General features: G+C 35.1%; 1 protein-coding gene across 2 annotated transcripts in view; it reads right to left on the bottom strand.

Annotated features, from left to right (window-relative positions):
- The window catches only part of nAChRalpha4 (nicotinic acetylcholine receptor alpha4), a 205406-nt gene that overhangs the window by 63903 nt on the left and 118860 nt on the right, over positions 1-22643 (bottom strand). The window contains exon 5 of one of the 2 annotated variants that reach the window (XM_085485293.1): positions 8242-8422. In XM_085485293.1, coding sequence (XP_085341419.1) covers positions 8242-8422 — 181 coding nt within the window. Of the gene's footprint in view, positions 1-8241; positions 8423-9866; positions 10048-22643 lie in introns of both variants that reach the window. The other variant, XM_085485292.1, reaches the window with a different exon arrangement.

The following is a 22643-nucleotide window of genomic DNA, read 5'->3' on the forward strand; positions in this document are numbered from 1 at the left end:
GGATGAATTTTTCCAAAGAAGTGTCCAAATTCCTTTCTTATTTCCCATTCTACCTCAAACAGAAGCAAAGTGTTTATCTGACCGTACAGCCGTACATACTAATAGGATTATAGGATTTCATGGCGAACGCGTGTGATCGACGTATCGCGATCCCGATGGCGTGTAAGGTCGATAGGATGGATATAATCGATGGCGCGTCGCGTCTCGTCGGTAAATATCTGGAAGCACTCTGACCCGGTCACGTTGACACGAACCACTCAACAAGTCAACGACTCACCGCGCTGCTAAGTTAAAGCCGCGCGAAAGCACTATACTTTCCCCTAAGGGCCCCTTAAAGGGGATGCGGCCTTTCCCTCTCGTCCTAGCTTTCCCTCTCTTTCTCTCGTCATAGTTTCTCCCGCGATGAATATCCTGCCGCTCGTGAAAACCTATTCGAACGGAACGACTTTTGACGGCCGGTGCAAGTTAGCGCGATCAATCGCCGCTATGTATACTGTGTTTCATTTCGAGACGGAGTGAAGTTGTTGTAAAGACGGTCGTAAAAAATATCAAACGAAAGATATAAAAAAAGCCTTACGTTTTCTCGATCTTTATACAGGAGTTGATCAAAAATATTGCGCGAAATGCAGTTTACGATATTGATCGGGAAGCTGCTAAAAGCGATTCTTTCCCCTAAATTGGTTAAGCTGAAAAATCTCTCGAGAGCTTTTTTTACGATGTATTTGAGAAATGCCAAGTTTAATATCATTTACTCTCGTATGAAACATTTCATTTAATCTTTTTTCCTACACGATATATTCATTAATTTAATATAATATGCAATATGTTACAAAAAACTTTGTTTTGTAAATAATTTTACATTTGAGAATAATAAACTTATACAATCGATACGCGAAGTGTATAAAAAAGCAGAAAAAAAATAAAGCAAGCATAATAAATATGCACAAACGTATATGCATATGAATATGCATATATATTGAAAGCAAACATTTTTAGCGTACTATGGAAAAAACATTGCTTTTACGCAAAAGCAAATTCTTTATTAAATTCTACGCTAGAAAGTTATTACACACTATCTAACTCATTTATTTCAAACATTTTACATAGCTTTTCGATAAATACTGTAAACCGCACATAATTCCCGATATAATGATATTTAGATATTTAAAATGATTATTAAATTAGCTACACATTAAAAAAAAAGTTCATTGTAAATTAATTCATTAAAAGAATTTGTGAGCATAAAAAAAAATATTTTTTACAACTTTATAGGTATCAAATTTTTACTTGGACACGGCCAAGATTTTAAATATGAAATAATCTCATATTTTGAGATTTAATTTCAATACCCCTTTAACCCCCCTACGGAAAATAAATAAATGAATGCAAGAGAAAAATATAGATCCGAAAATCGCTGAATCGGGAATCGAACCCGAGACCTTTCGCTTGCCGGGCGACTGCTCTTCCAGCTGAGCTATTCAGATCCTTTCGATTCTATATATTAATGTTGGTAAACAAACGTTAAATCTCAAAATATGAGATTATTTCATATTTAAAATCTTGGCCGTGTCCAAGTAAAAATTTGGTGCCTTGTGCACCGGTATTTATTTCTAACGAAAAATTATTTAGTTTCGTTAGGATAACGCATTGTCATCCGCGATTTGGCTCTTGTTGCCCGTCTTATACGTTAAATTTATATTTATATTACAGAGCCTTGTTAAAACTCTTATATTTGATACACGCTGGCTTAAAAAATACGTTTGTTTACCAACATTAATATATATAACAGAGAAAAGTATAGAATCGAAAGGATCTGAATAGCTCAGCTGGAAATAGGTATCTTTCTTGTTTGTCCATTTGTGAGTAGAATTTTAACCAGATTCGGATCAAAATGATGTCGCGTATTGGAAAAAGAATTATCGCAGAGAGAAAGTCTTAATCAACAGTGAGACGAATCAAGCGTGTAAACCGGCTTCACTTATCAATTTGATGTTGACATCGGTCATCCCGACATTGAACGCTGTTACCCCATTGTGCTGTTAGAAATATAATTTTTCAATGCACACACAAAGCGCGTTATCACAGTCCGATGATTACGAAGTTACAATGGATATGTTAAATCGGATCAACGAATCAGATGGTTTTGATCCCGCGTTTATATCGTGTTTAAATCCTTTATATTGTTATAACCGCTATACACGATATGAATAAAAAATCAATGAATAATCGATTGGCGAAAATAATATTTTCTTTTTTCTTAAACATTTCTTTGCTAATTATATTTCTCTGTAATTGCGTAATACTTTTCGATAATATTTTTTTGTGATTTATGTGTCTATCATACAAAAACTTTTCTCATAATTTTTCTCATACCGTTTAAAGCTTGATTCTAAAGTTTAGAAAGATTTATCGCGAATTCCCAGCTGGCTGCATTAGTGCACATACATCAGGTGCACTTAAAGGTCATCGCGCACAGATTTAGCTTAAATCTTGACCAGTGAAACTTTGAGCATAAATCGAGCAAACAATATAATACGATAGCTTATGCTAAGCGCATCTTTGTGGTCAAAGTAATATGCTTTTGTGAAAGTTAGTCAATTTGTACAATCATTTTTAATAGATTTCAAGTTGAATTTATTCTTAAATTACAGTTCAACAAAAAAAAATTAACCAGAACGAGACTAGTTTCTTATAGTTTTTTGAATGCTGAATATACGAATCTGGTTTCCAAATTACTCCATCACGTCACAATTTTGAGAAATTTGTAATTAAAGTCGCAAAAAGAGCTATATAATAATTAAAAATTGTTCAAAATTGTGACGCGATGGAATAATTTGAAAATCAGATTCGCATTCAGCATCCAAAAAATGATAAGAAATGACTAGTCTGGTTCTAATTGATTTTTTGTTAATTGTTAAACAGTGTTATCGTATGCAGAAAATAAAATAATCTCGCGAAACCCGAGGCCATAATTCACATTTTCGAATTTTGATTCGTTTACAACAATTACATTATTTTTTTTAACCATGATTTTTGATAGTTACAAAATGGCTCCAAAAAGTTGGCGTTTATTTCCGGTCCGCACAATCTCCTATCTCAATTGAAAGAGCGAGCGAGAACCGAACCCGTCATTCGCGGGACTCAAAGGAATTCGGGAAATTGAATTATTATCGTCTGTCCGTCCCAAAACTCGCGTGCGTCCGAATTCGGATGGCTGATCCGGCAAGAATTGCCGCGTTTCCACGGACAATCGACGTCGCAGTAGAGCGGATAAATATCGGAACCGCCGGGAGAATCACTCAACCGCGCGATATTCGACCAGTCGAGCAAAACGCGAAGTTCATTTGAATGTTTTTTTTGCATTTTTCAATTTTATTTTTTTATTTCTTTTTGTAAATCTGCAAAGCTTGCAAACGTACGCGGATGATAACTGACATAATCAAGTTGCGGCGATTATTGGTAGCGCGATATAAAGAATATAAAGTTAGACGGAATATGTTTTTTTTTTTTTCGGCCAATTTGTTTCTCGTTTCCCTGAATAAGGTAGTCGATCTCGCCCCGTGCCCTAAATATTTGTATAACGAACGATTGAATTAAAATTTGCATGCAATAGAGAGACGTCTCGTATATTCTAATCATTATTGAGCGCGCCGGGAGCCAACCCGGCACATCGTGCGCTATTAATGGCGTCATTATAGAACGAGCGGCCAAATTATTCGCTCGTATAGGTCACACGGGCGAAGTAGCGCGCTGACCCCGCATCAACCGATTTTATTTATGCAGCGGGCAAATTGTTCGATACTATAGGTACACAGCACTGCTAATTACGCGGCTAATTTATCGGGAGAACAAAGACGTCGTCTATGAAAGATTACAAATGTCGTGTACGAGAGAATAAGAGGTTTCGGTTTCAGAGTCGACGATAACGAAATACGACATATAGCTCTGGGATCGATCGCGATCGGGATGGGGGAGACATCGAAATACATCGGAGGTGAACCGTCACAATTTATCAGCGCATCGAATCGCGGCCGCAGAGCATCAGGCATTCCGATATTCATTCCACGGCGCGCTTCAGCTTTATATTATGTATCATCTCTCTGATAACCACAGACGAGACCGAACCGGGCGAACAGACGGAAGAATGAACGCACAGAAGCCACCGTGTACGTGTATAACGGAATATCGATTCGTCCTTTATCGCCGCAATAAAACACGCCGACGAGAGGAAACCCGCCGGCAGGAGAGACGGAAAGTCAAATTATCTCGCGTCGCGCGACTGGAATCGCCGGATTGATAGAGCGCGCATCAAAAGCTGCGTTTTGTATACAGTGCAAATATTTTTACCTCTCTTTTGCTCTCCCGCGATCTTTAGGTAAACCTAAATAAATCAATATTTTTAGAAATATATATATATATTTATAAAAAAAAGTATATTGTAGATAGAGATAGAGATAGATAGAGAGAGAGAAGAGAGAGAATAAAGGAAAAAAAAGTAGAAGAGAGAGAGAGAGATAGATTGAGAAAAAAATAGATGGGATAGATAGATAGATATAGAAGATATAATAAATTAAAAAAATATATAATAGATATATATATATATATATATTTATAAAAAAATATATTGTATATATATATATATATATATATATATATATATATATATAATATATATATAATAAATTAAAAAAATATATAATATATATATTTATAAAAATATATATATAAAAATAAAAATATAAATTAAAATATATATATTTTGTCGACCAGAGTGTCGAGGGTGTTAGTTTTTGACTTACACGTCAGAGAAATATAAAAAAAATTACAGAAAGCTATAAATTACGGGTTGATGAGATTAATTGAGCTTTGTTGTCGAGATAAGAATTTGCATCCGTTATATACGCAGCTTTATCCGTTCTGCGAGAGAAACTTGTAGCAATTTGTCTTACGGAATGTAACACTTTCCCGTTTAATCCGGTTGGCAGGACTAACGAGCGATACGCCGTTGTAAAAAAAAAAAAGAGCAAAAATGTCACGATGGGAAGTTTTAACGATGTATCGATGGAGAGCTCGCGTGCGAATTTATGGCTAAATCGTAGATATTTTGACGACAGGAATATATGTGCGAAATGTGACTATTGTTTATACACCTTAGTGTGCGTAAGATTAAATCGTGAATATCATGTAGTCTTCATTTCGAAAAGATTTGACTTTTGTAAGTATACGACAAAGTAGCAAGTGTATGCCTTATCAAATAATTTTACATAAAAGTATTAATCGATACTTTATACAGAGCGACTAGAAGAATGATAATTCATACGCGTGTTGTATAGATTAAGTGTGTTTTTTTATGTAAATGCATATTTAAGAAAAATTGTATTATTGAAGTACTGCTTTTTAAAACAAGAATTGAGAAAAAATTTGATATAAAGAAATATCAACGTCAACCTCGAGTGAAAAAGGATTTTGTCGTTTGTGTTTTATTTACCGAAAGGCATCGAGCTTTGCTTCGCTGTACTCTAAGATGCTTTTAATATTACAGTAAAATGGAATAAAAATGATTTCTGTAATAGAGAGATACTTTCGTCGTATTTCTTTCGCTGGAGCGCGAGAATTTTAATCGCAAGCGAGAAATTCAAAAAGCGCATCGATCGCGTCCGAATCGTCCTACTTTTCTCGTTTGTTTGTCCGTTCGATTTAGATGGATAAATTGCGTTGTCGACATGCGTTTAATTGCACGCTCATCGGATCAACGTTGGCCAAATTTGGAATCGAATCTATACGATACGATTGATAAAATAACAGATTGCTTTTGACTGCTCGTTTAATAGAATGTGGAACTACACGCCGGATATTGAAAAGAAATCCAGGTTTGTTCCATATTCCCTATATTCCGTTTCAGGAAATGTTATAAAAGATGTTTTTATAGTACTTTGTTCATTTCTCGATTACATTCTTTCGCGAAACGGTGCCGTTGATTTCTTTCACGGATTTGACTGTGTTTTATAGCATACGATTATTATGAATTAATAGAGCTGAATGAAGGGTCGACGAGAATGGATCATAAAAGGTAAGTTGCACTCCTGGATAAATATAAAACAACAAAAGCCCTGATATATTCTAAATATAAAGTAAAATATATAATATAGAATATAAAATATATAAATAGAAAACTATCAGAAATGATTAGTGCAAAATTGTTAGAATTTTAATCCTTTTTTCTAACAATTATAAATTGTCATATAAAATATATTTGATTTAGTTTTCTATTCATATATTTTATATTCTGTTCTATTATATATTCTACTTTGTATTTATATTTTATCAGGAAAGCGCGCAACTATCCCTTTTGATTTATTCCTCGTATATTAACCAATTTAGTGGCAATAAATGGATGGGAGTGACAATTTGTGCAACTGTCACACTCATAGAGGAAACAGAGTGTTTCTGTAGTGGCACACGGGTGCATGTGGCTAACATGTCTCTCGTTTCGTGTGTCATGGTGTTTCGAGAATCTTGTCGCGAGATTTTATACCTTTCCCACGTGTGTCGAGTAGTGACGCCCTAAAGTGTCTTGTAAAGAGAACAAGCTGGAGAAAAACAAACAATCATAAGAATCCACGGCCGGCGTTATCGATCAATTTTGTAATCGTGTCGATTTTTCAACGAAAATTCGAATACTGAATAAAAGAATGAAACGAGATGACTAACCGAACGGAAGCGGACATTCGTTTTCTTGGACCGAGACATCCTTCGACGTATCGCTCACTTGTCTCAAGGCGAGGATCAAAGAGATTATAATTCTTTTATATTATATATTTTATAACATTTTGTTCGTAACATAAATTTCATCAATTATTCGCGAATTTTTTATGTATTTACGACACGTAAATATATAATATATATATAAATATATAAATATATATTATATAATATATTATATAATATATATATATATATATATATTATAATATAATATATTATCTATTATATATTTAGATATCTATATATTATATAATATATTATATTATATAATATAATATATTATATAATATATATATATATATATATATATATATATATATATAATATGTATTTATATATATATATTGAATATATTTGCGAATCTTGCTAGAATGAAAGGTCGAATAAAAGTAAGTTTCGATGTGATTTGCGCATGATTATCTTGTCTTTTTCCAATGACGGAATTAATCCGGAGTGCAACAGGATATACCGCTTAACAAACACAGGACGACGGTGCAATTCCATCCGACATGCAATGGTAAATCTCTCGAATCGTCTCTGTACGCGCACTCCATTACAGTCTGACATCGCGGACACCGGATAAGCTCGTCGATCCTCGCCTGGACAGCAAACACGAGCCGCATTGACGGATGCGTTCAGGTAGTAGCTCCTGCGATTTCTCGGACGCGGAATCGCGGAACGATATTGAGAACGAGCCGACCGCGAGCGCGACGTAATCACGATTGGAGAAATGGTGGTGAATAAAATAACACTGCAGTCCACACCACGTAACAATATCCAAATATACGTACGTATGTATATCTATAGGGTGCCCCGTATTTTTCTTTCATTTACGGATTTCTCGATCAATTCCGGAGTTGATCTCTCTCGAAGGTACACCGAGACGTCGTCGATGAAATTTGATTCAGTCATCGAGAAACGTATATACGAATCCGGAGTGCATGCATCGTGCAAACAAGTAACGAAAAGCGTTTATCCTTCGTTCACTCTCTCTCTCTCTCTCTCTCTCTCTCTCTCTCTCTCTCTCTCTCTCTCTCTCTCTTTCTCGGGGAGTTTCGGTTTGAAAAATGAAAGGTTAAAAATTTCCAAGATAAAAAGAGTAATAAGAAGAATCGATCGACTTAATGGATCGACTTGAAAAATTGATAAAGAAATCCCATGACGGAGGGAGTTATCCGGCGCACCCTGTATACATGCGTAGAGATAGACGGATGAATATATATGTAAATATATACGTAAATATATATATATATATATGTATCACGTGACACGTCCAAGACTAGCGGCATCGCAAGTAAAAACGATTACGGGTGATCGAGGAAGGCATTCTTTGACAATGAGAACACAAAATGGTAAAAAGAAACGAGCTAAAGGATAACGTTAGAGTAGACCGATGATGAGCAAGTATTCTCGAGACTAAATGCTTGGCGACTGCGCTTCTCGTGCTCGTTGCGTTGTGGTAGTGCGGCACGGCACCTTAAAGCCGTCATAGGTCCAGGAGCCTAACTTCAAAACACAGGTCTGTACGTCGTACGGAAAGAACTCAACGTCGATGGAGCAGGAGGATTTATATACGGCCGGCGGTTGCCACACGACCAATCCCGAATAGTAGACCGTGGCCTTGGTCATCAGTGTCACCTCGTAGTTGCCATCGGCGCTGGAATCACCGAAGAAACGAGCCGAGCGTGATCACGATGGGCTCGGAGAGAAGGTCTCCGGATGCTGCCGCCCTTTATCTATCTTTTCTCCCGCTATCTCTCTCTCTTTCTCCTCCGAACTCGTCGCTTTTGACACATTCACACGGTTATCGTGCTACATTCGCGGAACGACTTTTCGATTAAAAATTTCGAAATGGAAAACCGATACCTCGATCGACTCTCGAAAAGGCCGATGGTTTCAACAATTTACAGATTGCATTTTTTTTTCTCTCTCGACATTTTTTATATTTTGTTATACAGAGTGTGTCTAAATAAGTGTGATCGGTTTTTGGAGATGATTCTTTGTTGAAAATTAAGAAGGCTTCTTTAGAGAAACTTATATCTCTATCTAAAGAGTTACACTTTTTTCAAAAGGGAGGTTTTTAGGAAAATTAAAACATTACACTTGGTGGATATTTTTCAATAATAAAAAGATAATTATTAATATTATTCGTTGTCGAAAATTAAGGGAAGTTATAAAATTTCTGGCAAATTAATAAAATGAAACGTGACAGATATTTTTGACTAATAAAACGAATATTTATTAATATTAGATGATTCTTGGTTGAAAATTATAAAGGGGGTTTTTTATATAAATATATACTCTTATATTCCTCTCTAAAGACTTTTCTAAATAGGGAGGTTTTCAGCCAAATTAAAATTTTAGGAAGATGCGAAAATAAAACTTGTGGATATTTTCCGTTTTTTTCTTTAATTTGTCTAAAATTTAAGAAAGCAATCTCTAAGAAAGTGTAATTCTTCAGGGAGGGATATAAAATTATATGTTTATATAAAAAACGCTCCTTAATTTTCGACAAGAAATCATCTAAAAATTTTCGCACTTATTTAGATGCACCCTGTACATTATAATAATGACTGATTTTATGGTTTGAATAAAAATGAAAATTATATAACACGATCTTTTTCCCGAGGCAAGATTTTGATCCAAAAAATTACTGATAATAATATTGATCCCTCTTTATTATTTTGTAAGAAAACTCGATTAAATGTACAAAAATTTTCAAAATTGATGACGATTTATTATCCGCGCGACAGTGTCACTTCGGGGGAGCTACGTGGCAGCATCCGTCTTCCGGGGTGTGATTTCCGGCACTTTCTCCGGTTTCTCCCTCTCGATCGATCGGAGACCCACGCGGCGAGCCGATCGTCTGTGAGATCTAATCTAAGCTTAAGATCTACAGCTGATTTCCATCCCGAAGACGCATCCCGCACGAGGCTACGTCGGATCCGCGTCTCGGGCATTTCGTGGGAGGCTCGATATATCTGGGGGATTATTATCGAGGGGGGCATCGAGAGGGAGGTGCGAGGGGGTTGGGGGTGGTTGGGGTTGGGAGGAACTGGGTCTCGAGGGTCCACGACTTAACGGCTACCATGCGAATTTACCTTGAAGCCGTCATAGGTCCACGAACCGAACTTGAGGACGCAGGTCTGCTCGTCGAATGGGAAGTACTCCACGTCGATCTCGCACGATGACTTATATATGGCGGGCGGCTTCCACTCGACCAATCCTTGATGGTAGATCGTGGCCTTCGTGGCCAAGGTCACCTCGAAGTTGCCGTCCGCGCTGCGAGCGAGCACATTAGTGGTTCTGGGCGCTGCGGCGGTCGAGCTTACTTTGTACTTCCGATTCGATATCAAGCCGTCTTTTTTTCTTTTTATTTTATTTTTTTATTTATTTCTGTGCGTGTATACGTATGTGTATGCGTCTGATTATACAGGGTGTCCAGCAGACTCAATGAAAAAAATTCCCTGACTTTTTGGTATTATTTTTTCCAAATATATAATTTGCATTTAATTAAATGTTGAATCGTGAAATTCTTGAGGTATTTTTGTCAACAATGAAAAGATTTGGAAGTTGAGAAAACAAAAATTTAAATCAATTATACAATCTGCATTATGTACGACAATCGAAACAAATATGTCACTATAAACTATTTAAATAATCACTTTTTTTATTTATATTATACATTTTATATATTATATTAAATTTCAAATTATTGAGACAAATGTAAAATAATGTGAAAAAATCCAGATAAATAAAATTTTCTGACTCTCTTCCCTGACAATTTCAGATTTATAAAATTCCCTGACCGCTAGACACTTGTTATATACGGTAATCGTAAGATAGAGGCAAACAGAGTTCTTACGAGATTCTTGGATTTACGTATAGCGAATCTGGTAATTTAATCGAAAAACTGATTCTGATGAACGATTGAGGGGAAAATAAATGTGCATAAACAAAAGTGATTTTTTGTCGGATCGAGGATTAAATGAAAACGATCTTTCCGCAACATTAATCCGGATACAGGAATTATCTGACTCGCGAAGCACTCGTTAAATCGGATCAGATTATCGCACCATTACGGGAGCAGGCTCTTATTTCGATCCACTAAGCCCAAAAGCTGAGACATATATCGATAATCCGATTGTAACCGATTAACAGCGATTTTCGCCGTTCCTTTCTTGATTATCATCCTATTATCAAAATTTAGATAAGAATAAAACAATTTATTTTGTTTATTATATTTAGCGCTTTCTCTAGACACTAATATATTATCTGTTTTTTTTTTTCTTAATTTAATTTTGTGTCATATAATATTGATTAGAACGCGAAAAAGGACGATTTTTTTCTAGTTTTAATTCATAATTGATGTAATTTTAAGAGATTACGTTCATTATCGAATTATTCCACCTGACGATTCTATACGTCAGAAATAACAATGTTTCTAAGCTAGAGAAACCCATCTCAGCGAATGTTAGATCGTTATAACGCAAATATAGATATCCGCAGCCGTAGAATTCCATCGACTATCGAGAATCGAAGTATCGGCCACATGGGGCTGCGAGGTAAACTAAGCGGGATGGTCGAGTTTCCTAAAGTCGGAGGGAGAATCCGGAGGTACTAAGTCATCGTGGATGATTGTGGAGTGTCGGGATTATTTTGCTATCGACTTCCTTTCCTCCGTCGCGGGCTATCTGCCAATCCGAAAGTTACGATCAAGACGGGGAATATAGTTTACCAGCAGTTGCTGAGAGAGTTGCCGCAAATTATTGAGAAAACGCAATTTTGCACTGGCTTAACTGGGAAATTGTTGGTCTTGTCAGTTGTCTTATCCAACTGTGCGTATCGAACAATTGTGCTCATTTAACGCCCAAGTATTATTCATGCTTCGAAAATTACGCGATAAATTTATTTAATATAGATGTGGCTTAAATAAAATTTCTCACAATGTAATATAATTAAGTCCTTTGCAATTAATTTTTATGTGATGGCTCTCTTTGAAAATAAATATAAATAGCATGCATGACGTAAAATATTAATGCATTTAATTAATATATATATATATATATATATATATATATATATATATATATATAATGAAAGATATCACAAATATATAGATAGAAAGAAAATAATTTTTGCTCTTCTTTTGTTTAAAAAATATAATGTGATAAAGATCCTAATTTAAAGATAACATTTTAAATTTATTCATTATTTTTTATGATTTATTTATTTTTATTATAATTATTATTTATTTATTATTATTTATTGTATATTCAAATTGAATCGGTTAAATTTCATTGGACGATTTTATTTGATCATTTTGATAGATACGAGGAATGATAAATTGCTTCGTTCTCGTATGGCTCAACTTTTTAGTGATACGTCTCCGCGTAGAGGCAGCCTCGATTGCATCGATCGTATCGGCGGGATACTTTTTCGTCCCGAGTGTGTCGCCAAGTTTTCCACCGTATAACGCTTCGAAAGGGGAAACAAACTGCATTAATAATACAGCCTGCCTTGTCGAACAGTTTATTCTGCCGACTTATTCAACGTGCTCGCATGCAATTTTGCTGAGTACCTGTCGTAAATAAATAAAAGCACTGTTTATCCGTATAAAGTAAATGAATATATACGAATTGCGTTCCTTCACGTTTTGTGTGTGTTCAGTCGTAAGTCCGAGAGCATTATAATCTTTCTTCCTGATACATACGTGATCATTTTTCACAGATATTAACCGAGCTCACTCGGGGCACAGGATTGCTATACGGAGAGAAGATTTGCTCGAGATGAGACGAGGAATTTCCGCTGAAAATTTCACGAGCTACAATTCAATGTCTCGTGGATTTTTTATCCATCCTATTAATTATGAAAAATATTTTTCATCCATTTTTCATTATATTAGACATTCACATGTGTAATTTAAAGACCACGGCTTGCAATTGTAACAATAGCGTGTGCGATACATTTATTCTCCGCCAGTAGGTAAAATATCTCGCGCGAGAATATATTTTTCTTCTCTCATCTTCCTTGCAGACTAGCAGATCGTAGATCTATGTGCAAATGCACAGATGCTTCCCGGCACTACGTGTCTCGAATTTCCGGTGGGATGGGAAAGAGCGCGGACTGCTATTCCGGGTTTGCGCGACACACGTGAAGCCCAGAGATATCGGAGGACGCTCGTAAAGATTCTGCGAAAGAATTCCTAATCGGGACAGCTCCGTCTTCCGCACGATCGCGTTACGATTATCGGGACGGGAGAATTGATTCTCGCGCGTCAAACGCGATCTAACAGGATTACATCATTGCGCAGAATATGATACGAGGCGTGGCGTGTAGTCTCTTTGTTGTGCGAACCCTTCGCTTGTCGAAATCAATTTATAGCCGTGATGGAGAAATCCTCTCTCTCTCTCTCTCTCTCTCTCTCTCTCTCTCTCTCTCTCTCTCTCTCTCTCTCTCTCTCTCTCTCTCTCTCTCTTGCTCTCGTGCACAAAGAGCTATCGATTTGCCTGACAGCAGGTCTGAGATACGTTCAAATGGCATCATTGAGATCGATTGCCAAATACGCCAGCCCTTTCTCATTCATGTCAGTTGTGAGCTTTTTCGTACATTATTTGATTTTATATCTAACGTTTTAAATAAAATTAAGCCACGCGCAAAAATTTATTGAATAAATATTTATTTCTCGATACACTGCCTAATAAATCATTTATTTGAAACTAAAAATATTGAAAAATTGATCGATCGCGAGCTTTTTCGTACATTATTTGATTTTATGTCGATTTTATCTAACATAATTTAAAATAAAATCAAGCCACAAAAAAATTTATTTCAATATACTGCCTAATAAATCATTTATTTGAAACTAAAAATATTGATGGATTGTGACAAATATTTATATGATATGAGAAAATCCTTTTCTAAACAGATAAATATTTATTAGTTTCAAATAAATGATTTATTAGGTAATATATTGAAATAAATATTTATTATATAATTTAATAATTATTTCAGTGCAAAATTACGAGACAAATCTTTTAAATCAAATTAAAGAAACAGGGACAATAAATGATATAAATATAGATACAGATCGTTAAATATTTTTACTTTTCTGCTTTAAAAAAAAAAAATGGCGAAAAAAGTCAAGTTGCTTGAAAGCGATACGATGTACAGTCGCTTACACGATTGATTCGAGATTAAGAATGATGGATTTCAATTCTCTTGTTAATCCGGATCAAGTGTACATTTGCCGCTGCACATTTTGATTTCGAGTCTATATACAAGCGCCATCCCGCCGTGTATCGCAATTTGCATATGTACCCGTTCTCGTCTATCTTCAGATATATACAAACGCGAAATCGCAATTTCCTGCAGCGAGAGCTGCCAATGATTCTCGATGAAGATTTACCGCAAAATGTGCGTCGCGCGATAAAAACCTTTTTGGACGCGAGCTCGCGTGAAAATGGAGGTTCTCGCGTTACCCATCAACCGCAAAGTGATACGATATCACGTTATATGTGTCATATACCTATTCTTTACCGAGTGTGCCTTAAATTCTTGTCCTAATATTTCAGGCAAATGCTTCAAGTTGAGATAAGAAGGATGAAAGATTGTCGATATTAACACGAAGCTGTTATTAATTTGCATTTTTAATTTTAAGACATTTAATTTATACCTAAAATATTGTATAAAATAAAAATTTGATAATTTATTGAAAATATAATTTTTAGTAAAAATTTGTATTTTAATTACTACGAGATTTATTGTAATGAAAAAATTAGAAATTAAGAAAGATGACGATCAAATTTTGAATAAAATGTGTTGCATTTATCGAGAGATATGTCGCTCAAAGAGGCAGTTAAAATTGCAATTATTGCGGATGATGAAAAGCACCGCGTAGTATAAACTTATTCATCTCCATTCTGATATTAAGGGATATTCACAGAGTAGTATATAGAGCTGTAAAAATCACTCGAATTAAAACGTTTCCGCGTGTCGATGAATCACCATCATTTTCCGATGCATGGAATATGAGACAAAAAAATTCACATACTGCGCACGGAAAATAATTGACGAATCGAAATGTACCGGAATAAAGAGAGACAGTAAAACGGAGGGAGGGAAATGTCGAGGACGAAATGAAAAATCACTTTTACTGGGGCAGTCTGTCGAAGTGTCCATTATCAGGAAAGGTGCAGGCACCGATATTTCACGGAATTAACCGGCAACGACCAGATATAGCCGTTGAAAAATAGCCTCGCCTTTACCGTTTCCGGCGGAAATGGTACCAGCACCAAGAGAACTCTATCAAGAACTGTCGAACGGAATTCCGCTATTGTGTAATGTTCTTTAGATAAATCCGAAGAGATTAATCGTCAATCTGAAGGTATTTATCTTTCTATCTTATATTTTTGCTTATCCGCAAAAAATCGACGGAAGTGTTATTTAAGTCAAATAATACCTGAAATATAATATACATAATTTTGTGTTAGATTAAATATATTATATTTAATTTAAATATTTTTATATTAATTAATTTATTTATTTAATTTACACCTTTACAAATTTATAAAATCAATAATTTATAAAACCTTTATAAATTGAAACGTGTTTGAACATTAGTATTTAAGTCAAATAATACCTGAAATATAATATACATAATTTTGTGTTAGATTAAATATATTATATTTAATTTAAATATTTTTATATTAATTAATTAATTAATTTATTTAATTTACACCTTTATAAATTTACAAATAATTTAATTTATAAATTCAATAATTTATAAAACCTTTATAGATTATTTAACCTATAACTTTCTAAAATCGATTATATGTTCAGTTAACAAAATAACATTTAGTTGAAAGATTTAGTCGAGTTGAGAATTTTTGTTCATCGTATCCGTGAAAAGATGATCCGGGTTCTTGAGAGCACATGTCAGAATGTGTGCCGCCAGAACCGAATCCCACCCTCTGTGATATTTATCATTCCTCGTCCTCCACCACGATACATCAACTGGCAGTTTCTGCGGCCGACCTTGTCGGCTCTCTCCCGAATACTTTATTCGCTGTATCCTTATACTTCGCAGAGATTTTTCGCGAACCGCGAGCGGAAAAGCGCGCGTCACCGATCATAAATCATCTCGCTCTCAATAGAAAACCTTCGCGCGCGATTCTGGTTCTGCCGTCCCTCGATATCGTCGGTTGGTCGCGGCAATTTATTTAGCGGGATATTTCGCTGTCCTGTAACAGGGCGCGGTACCGCGACAAGATTTAACCGCACACGACCCGTCCCAAAACTCCCAAACAAAACGATTCTCTCCAGCTCGCTGCTGTCAATTTTCCTCTTCCCTCCTTTCTCTCTTTCGGAGATTAAAAGGGAACGAAACTATTGCCCAAAGAGCATGACCGGGCTGGTGCTCGTGCTCTGCTCGTATTTCGCAAGCTCAGTTTTCATCAACGACCCGGACTTCAATTTCACTTAACCTCTGACCCTCTCCAGCCCCGTCCTCGTCTTCACATACACAGTTCGCTGGTTCTGGTTGGGTCCCGTTATTATTTCCGCACTGTCGATAGCGAATATCTTCTCCCGCTCATTCCTTCGTTCGCATTCCTTTTCCGCGCGAATTGCAGCAATTAGCGTGAAACGATTGAATTTCTGCTTCCCACGATACGGAATTTGAATTATAAAGTCGATAAATTCAAGGAATTCTGCGAAATTAAATCTGAAGATAATTATTCCATATTTTTTACTCATTATTTTATTATTTAGATTTAATCGTAATCGCGTTCATGTGTTGCAAATTCGGCAATAATGCTAATATTGCAATAACGTAACATTTGAAGACACTAATTATTGAGAAATTATTATACAGTATATATAATAGTATAACTCGATGGGCCTCATTAATCTCGATCTATTGCAGACTAAAAGCTTCCCGGCGTTATACGAACCCCGTCATATAATGATATAAATTGCTTCTCAACTTTAATTGCAGTTTATATAGCTAGTGAAAATGGATAGCATTTATTAGTCGTTTAAAGAAAAAATGCGCTATTTAAATTTGGATGAAAGAGGAGAGGACTCTTTCCATTCATTTTTTTTCTTTTTCGCTAATATAATGTAAATTTTTCTCATGCAATTTATCTCGGCGATCGTTTCTCCTGCCGCGCGATTTCGAGATCAGTTTTGACCGGCACGACGACATAAAACAGAGTTTGAATCATATCTTTCGTCGGGTTATAACAACGCTCGGCTATCTTCGATATACAGAGAATTCGATTTGCTACAAACGCGTCGCGGGTGTTTCTCGATCGGGCGAGATTGCTGTCGCGCACCGAGGGATTCCCCGGGGAAATACTCGCATCGTTATCTCGAAATTCGAGATTGGAAGTTTCGTTCGTGTGGACGAGCCGTGTAAAAGCGACGCTCGTCAATCGCGCGAGATGAAGATCGTCTCGTCGTTGTACGACGTATCCCGAAACCGTATCGAAAAAGTTTCTTCGGAGCAAAGATTGCTCCGATATCTTGTCATTAATTTCTAACTTCAAAATTCGAAGAATGGACCCAGACAGCACGAGACAATCCTCGCGGGATTATCCTGAAAATGGCCAGGATATTTGTAGGATGTTTTAAGATATTGTTATTAATATATACTTTATGAAAATTTAATATCCATATATGATTTTTTGTTATGCGAAACAAGTTATATGTCGAGCAAATGTATTTTTTGAAAAAAAAAAAAAACTACAAGAGTACTAAAAACTACTGATATAATAATAATTCATCAATAATATATTACCGAAGAATTATTGTTAAATTAGTAATTTTTTCATATTTTACTTTTTTGTATAGGTAAACTTTTTTTCCGATATAAAATCAGTATATAGGATGATTAGGGATAAAAATGAGCGATTATTTGCTCTTCCTCAGGATATCCAGAGAAGGTCTTAGGATTAAAATAAAATATCCTGAGAATATCTGTTATATCCATATTGGATGTCCATTGGATTTCTAGAGGACATCCATGTACTGTCTGGATATATATGTGTTTCATGATTAAAATATATAATTTAAAAATTAGAAGACAATTTTTCATAAAACACTGCGCGTATAAATTTAACAGCAAGCATTTTTAATGAACGCGGTGTTTAAAATATATATATATAACTTTGTAATTTGAGTTTTATTTAACAGGATTTATGTGGCAAATAATTTCAAAGTATATCGCGTAAAGTTGTATGCAGTGTAAAAATAAAAACTTTCGAATTATGTTCATTATATTATCCATTTTTTAGATTACACAGGGTTTCATTTATTTTTATATTTTATTCGTTTGTTTCTGTTTAAGAAAAAAATTTTACGTGTAACATAAAAAAAAAATTAACATATGTTTGCTGCATCGTGTGCGATAGATATAAATCAAAATATTTAACTTTTTAATAAAATCGACAAAAATATTGTTTTATTCACGGTCAAGGAAAAAAACGAGAAAAAAAGAGGGAAAGAGAGAGTGAAGCACGAGATTGAATGAAAAAGTTCTCTAAATTACATTGTAATTAAGAGCCCTTGTAATCGGAATCGCTGCTTATACTAATGACCGGACGTGGTCGGGGAGCAGAACGAGAATAGAGGGGCAGAATAGAGGAAGGAAAATACGAACAGAGAAATTCAATTATACTCTGGTAATATCGCTGCAGAGTCGGAAGTTTAATCGGGATTGCATCTCCGTCCTAAAAAATCCTTCTTTTTTAACTTCCTGAGTTTAAGTAGGCAATTAACCGGCCATTGCTTGGCCGAGGTCGACTCACGTCACGTGAGAAATTATTATTTATTTTTCCAACAGTATGTTATCTTAGTCACATGTACTCCTTTCACTGAAAAAGTACGATGTCATCTCTCTTTATTTTTCTAAAATATAAAATCAATGTTTAAAAATTTATCATTTTTTCTACCACCTCAAAGAGAAACTTGAATTATAGAAAGTATGGAATTATACGTGCCAAAGAAATTATATACATTTTTCTATTTAAATTAAAATATCTGAAGTCTGAGATATTATTATAAAAAAGAAAATCCATCTATCAAAAGTTTGTCGAAGCGTTTGTGTATCTTCTTCGATGGAAATCTCTAAAGATATATCTGGATTCACATATGAAAAAAATATCCATATAAATCCGTACGGATGATACAGCTTTCGAAAAATATCGCAAACGTGATACGAATAAGCCACTTTAAGAATTAAGTCACATATACTTTTTTTCCTTTTCCGCTAAATAATATTTTTTACTTATTTGTGCGTCATCATCATTTTTTCTGATAAGAGAAGGTTATAACAGGAAGTTAATGAAAGATCTCGCGGCTCTTTTCGCTGTACGATTCTTTATATACCTCAGGTTAGGTTACTTCGCGCTACCCAAGAAAACCAGTGCTAAATGTTACGCGCGAGAGAAATGAATCGTCGTAGCGGTACCATTTATCTGGTTGTCGTTGAATGATGTTGGTGTGCCTCTCGTCGAGAGAAACTTCGGAAAGAACCCGGAAAAAGTAGGAAACCACCTCCCAGCTTTAGCTGCATCGTGAACGATGTATACTTATCGATTTTTCCGACGCGCCGCGTCGTGTGCAAGAGTGTGGCAAGTACAATTTCTGCTATTTTCGTTCGCACATTTGCGAATCTAACAGGAAATGAATACAGACGTCCTTTTATAATTATAGAATTATGTCATTGCAAAATGAACGGCGTAATCTGTCAAAAATTAACTTATATATATAAGCTACTTTCTTATAGTTCAAATTTAGTTGACAATTATTCATGCTGTGCTTAAAATACATTCTCAAACACACCGACTTACAAAAAAGTTATTAAAAAGAAAATCAAATGTTAGCTTTAGCTACATATCTCTCGCACATTTACTTAAAAATATAAAAGTTACTCACGATCAAGACCGTTTTTACGATTAGCTTTTTTATTTGGAACTTTACGTGGAGTAGAAATTTTTCAAGAAAAGAGCACGGGAAAAAAGAGGAAGTCGAACAGAAAAACCTACAGAGTTATATGACAGATGTTCGTGTGCGAGTCACGACAAGCTTTCCGCGCGCTTTCGAAAACGAGAACTTGCTGAAATGTACAAAATCCGGCGTTTAGGATTGAACCCGAAGAATTCGGCGCAGAGAACAGAGAGTGGCTACGGTCGAGAAAAAAAAAGAAGGACAAGAAGAGCTCTTTGGGTATCTCGTTACCTCGACTCGGCTCCCTTTCAGCCAAAGTTATGCATCGAAGGATCGTTTGAGGAGTCGAGAGAGGAGAATAAAGAGAAAGGGAAAAAAGAAAGAAAAAATTCCAAGAATGACTACGATTTATCGGAGATTGAATTCGGAAACCAGCTAAATGGATTGATACAATCGCGCCGAATTCACTTACGTGGCCGTTTTGATATTCACTGCCCGTGCAGAAAACGCCGATGCTTTCGATAAGAGGGTCAAGCGTTAACTCAGCACTAGACGGACGATGTCGCGCCAATGCTAGTCCATTACTACTTAAAAATCAGATTTACGACGCTCCTCTTCTCACGACTTCAAATCGATGCGAGTAAATTATCATCGCAACACCGACGCTGTGTCGAATGTTATTTAATGTTTTATAATTAATCATTATTTAAAATTAAATTATTTTTTAATTTTTATAATAAAATTATTTAAAAAATTATATAATTTTCGAAATTCTTTCAGCGTAATTTTCTAATATAATATCGACAGTGTTGTGTTTAATTAGCTAGATGAAGATAAGATACAAATATGTAAATTCATCTTAGATAAGATCAAGATGATTTTTTTATATTTATGAAAGATAAAATTATATATAGCGATTCATCTGGATAACTTTCAGATAATATTATTTTTAAGATTGCTTATATGTATAAATACAGTTATAAAAAAAATGTGACAGGGATATAAAAATATATTCATACTTTTATTTATAAATTTTATCGCTTACTACTTAAGTTTTACTACTAAAAGATTTTTATATGCAATGACTGCGTAAACTAAATTATCTGAACATGATTCTAGATAATTTACTAAAAATAATCCTTTTTTCATTTAAGATGCAGTTATAGATAATACATATTTTTATTCAAGATGACGCCAAAATTTCATCTATAGATGATCATCTATACCTTTATTTAGATAACAGCAAACACTGAATATCGGCAATGTCTATATATTTTCAAGGAAAATACATATATTATTCTGGTTATTAAATCTATAGTCGGGCAGCGATCTGAATTGATATTATCCAACTTCGAATTTACTCTCGGAATATTATACTAGGAGCCAACTATAGCGCGCAGTAGTACTGCACTTGCTTGCTGTCGGCGTTCACTGCAGAACAGTGTTACACTCCCGTGGTCAAACTCAACTGGCATGATGCTGACAGGTCAGCACTGGCATGACTGGCGTGAAGATATTCGCGTACTATGTTAGTAAATTTCCGAATGTTCGAGCAAGGCATGCTGAAGGAATTGCTTATTGCAGTTGAGAACTGCGATCAAAGATGTTGATTTATTAATCCAATTACATCATATATCTAATTTAATTCCTTTTTTTCACGTAAACATTTTTATCTACAGATCAAATATTTGCCGCTTTTTAAAAATCTTGATGTACAAAAGAACTCGCAACTTATATCACGTTGAATATTCTCAGGAGTTTTTATTTTAAAACACATCGGATGTTCTGTAGATTTCATCTCTTCCACACGAGAACGAATGAAACGCGATTGTAATTGAGTTCTATTTAATTACACGCCTCGACATAGCGAAAAAAAATTTCATTTCTCTGTGAACGTTCTTGCGAGTGTCCGCGTTTAATCCAAAATTACGACCGTCTCTGAAATCCTTCCCCGCTTCCGACATTCCGAATGTCCAATCAGAATTAATCCTGCGCGAATTTATATTCAAGGAATTCGATGACATCTCGGCAATCATCTTTTTTCTATCGAGATCATATGATCAAAAATAAAACGTTTAAAAAGTCAATATATATAGAATGTATGAAGAATGGCGCATCTTCACTCTGCTGACTATAAGTATTATTTTAATATAATGGTTGTGAAAAAATATTACAAATTGTGTTGAAATGTTCTGAAAGAAGAGATAAAGTAAAAACAAATATTTGTGAAAAAAAATCAATTACATGTCGTCGAGATAGACCACCATGTGGCTTTTGACAGTATTCGGTGCTTTTATGAACCCTTTTATAAACTCCCCCATGGTAGTATACATCTATCTGAGAATACTAGGATATAGGAGGAAAGATTCGCGAGCGTTGGAAGTCAATGCGAGCTTTCAGAGAATATTTCTTTTCTTTTTTTTCTCTTTCTACGAACAGGAAGAAAAGATATTGACAAAAGTAGAATCTTCGAGATTCCGAGAAAAAGAACATGTGTGCAGAGCTATAAGAACAATATCGATGCAATATTTGCAATACTTAAACAGAGTGTGATGATTCGAACGAAATAATAACTCTGTCATTGAAAGTAAAATTTATAATTTTTCTTTTCGCACTTTTTTTTTTTATTAAAACAAAATAATTAATTACGTTTTCTCTTTATGTGAAAAATATCATAAATTAAGTATTGAATTTCTAATTCATTTTTTTTTATAGACTGTTTAATGAGCCGATATCAACGAAGGGAGACAAAGGTATTCCTCTAAAGAAATTCTTATCAATAGACGATAACGAAGCAAGATTCGCACAAAGCGAGGATCAAGCAAGAATTCCACAAATCACGTCGTCGATTATTTCCTTCGGTTCCAGCTACTGTTCCCTCGGGTGCTATAAATTTCCTCCAGACGCTCGCTCGACTAGGCGCGCTG

The sequence above is a fragment of the Nylanderia fulva genome, unplaced genomic scaffold (assembly GCF_048542155.1).
Source record: "Nylanderia fulva isolate GAGA-0341 unplaced genomic scaffold, ASM4854215v1 Scaffold36, whole genome shotgun sequence".
NCBI lineage: Eukaryota > Metazoa > Arthropoda > Insecta > Hymenoptera > Formicidae > Nylanderia > Nylanderia fulva.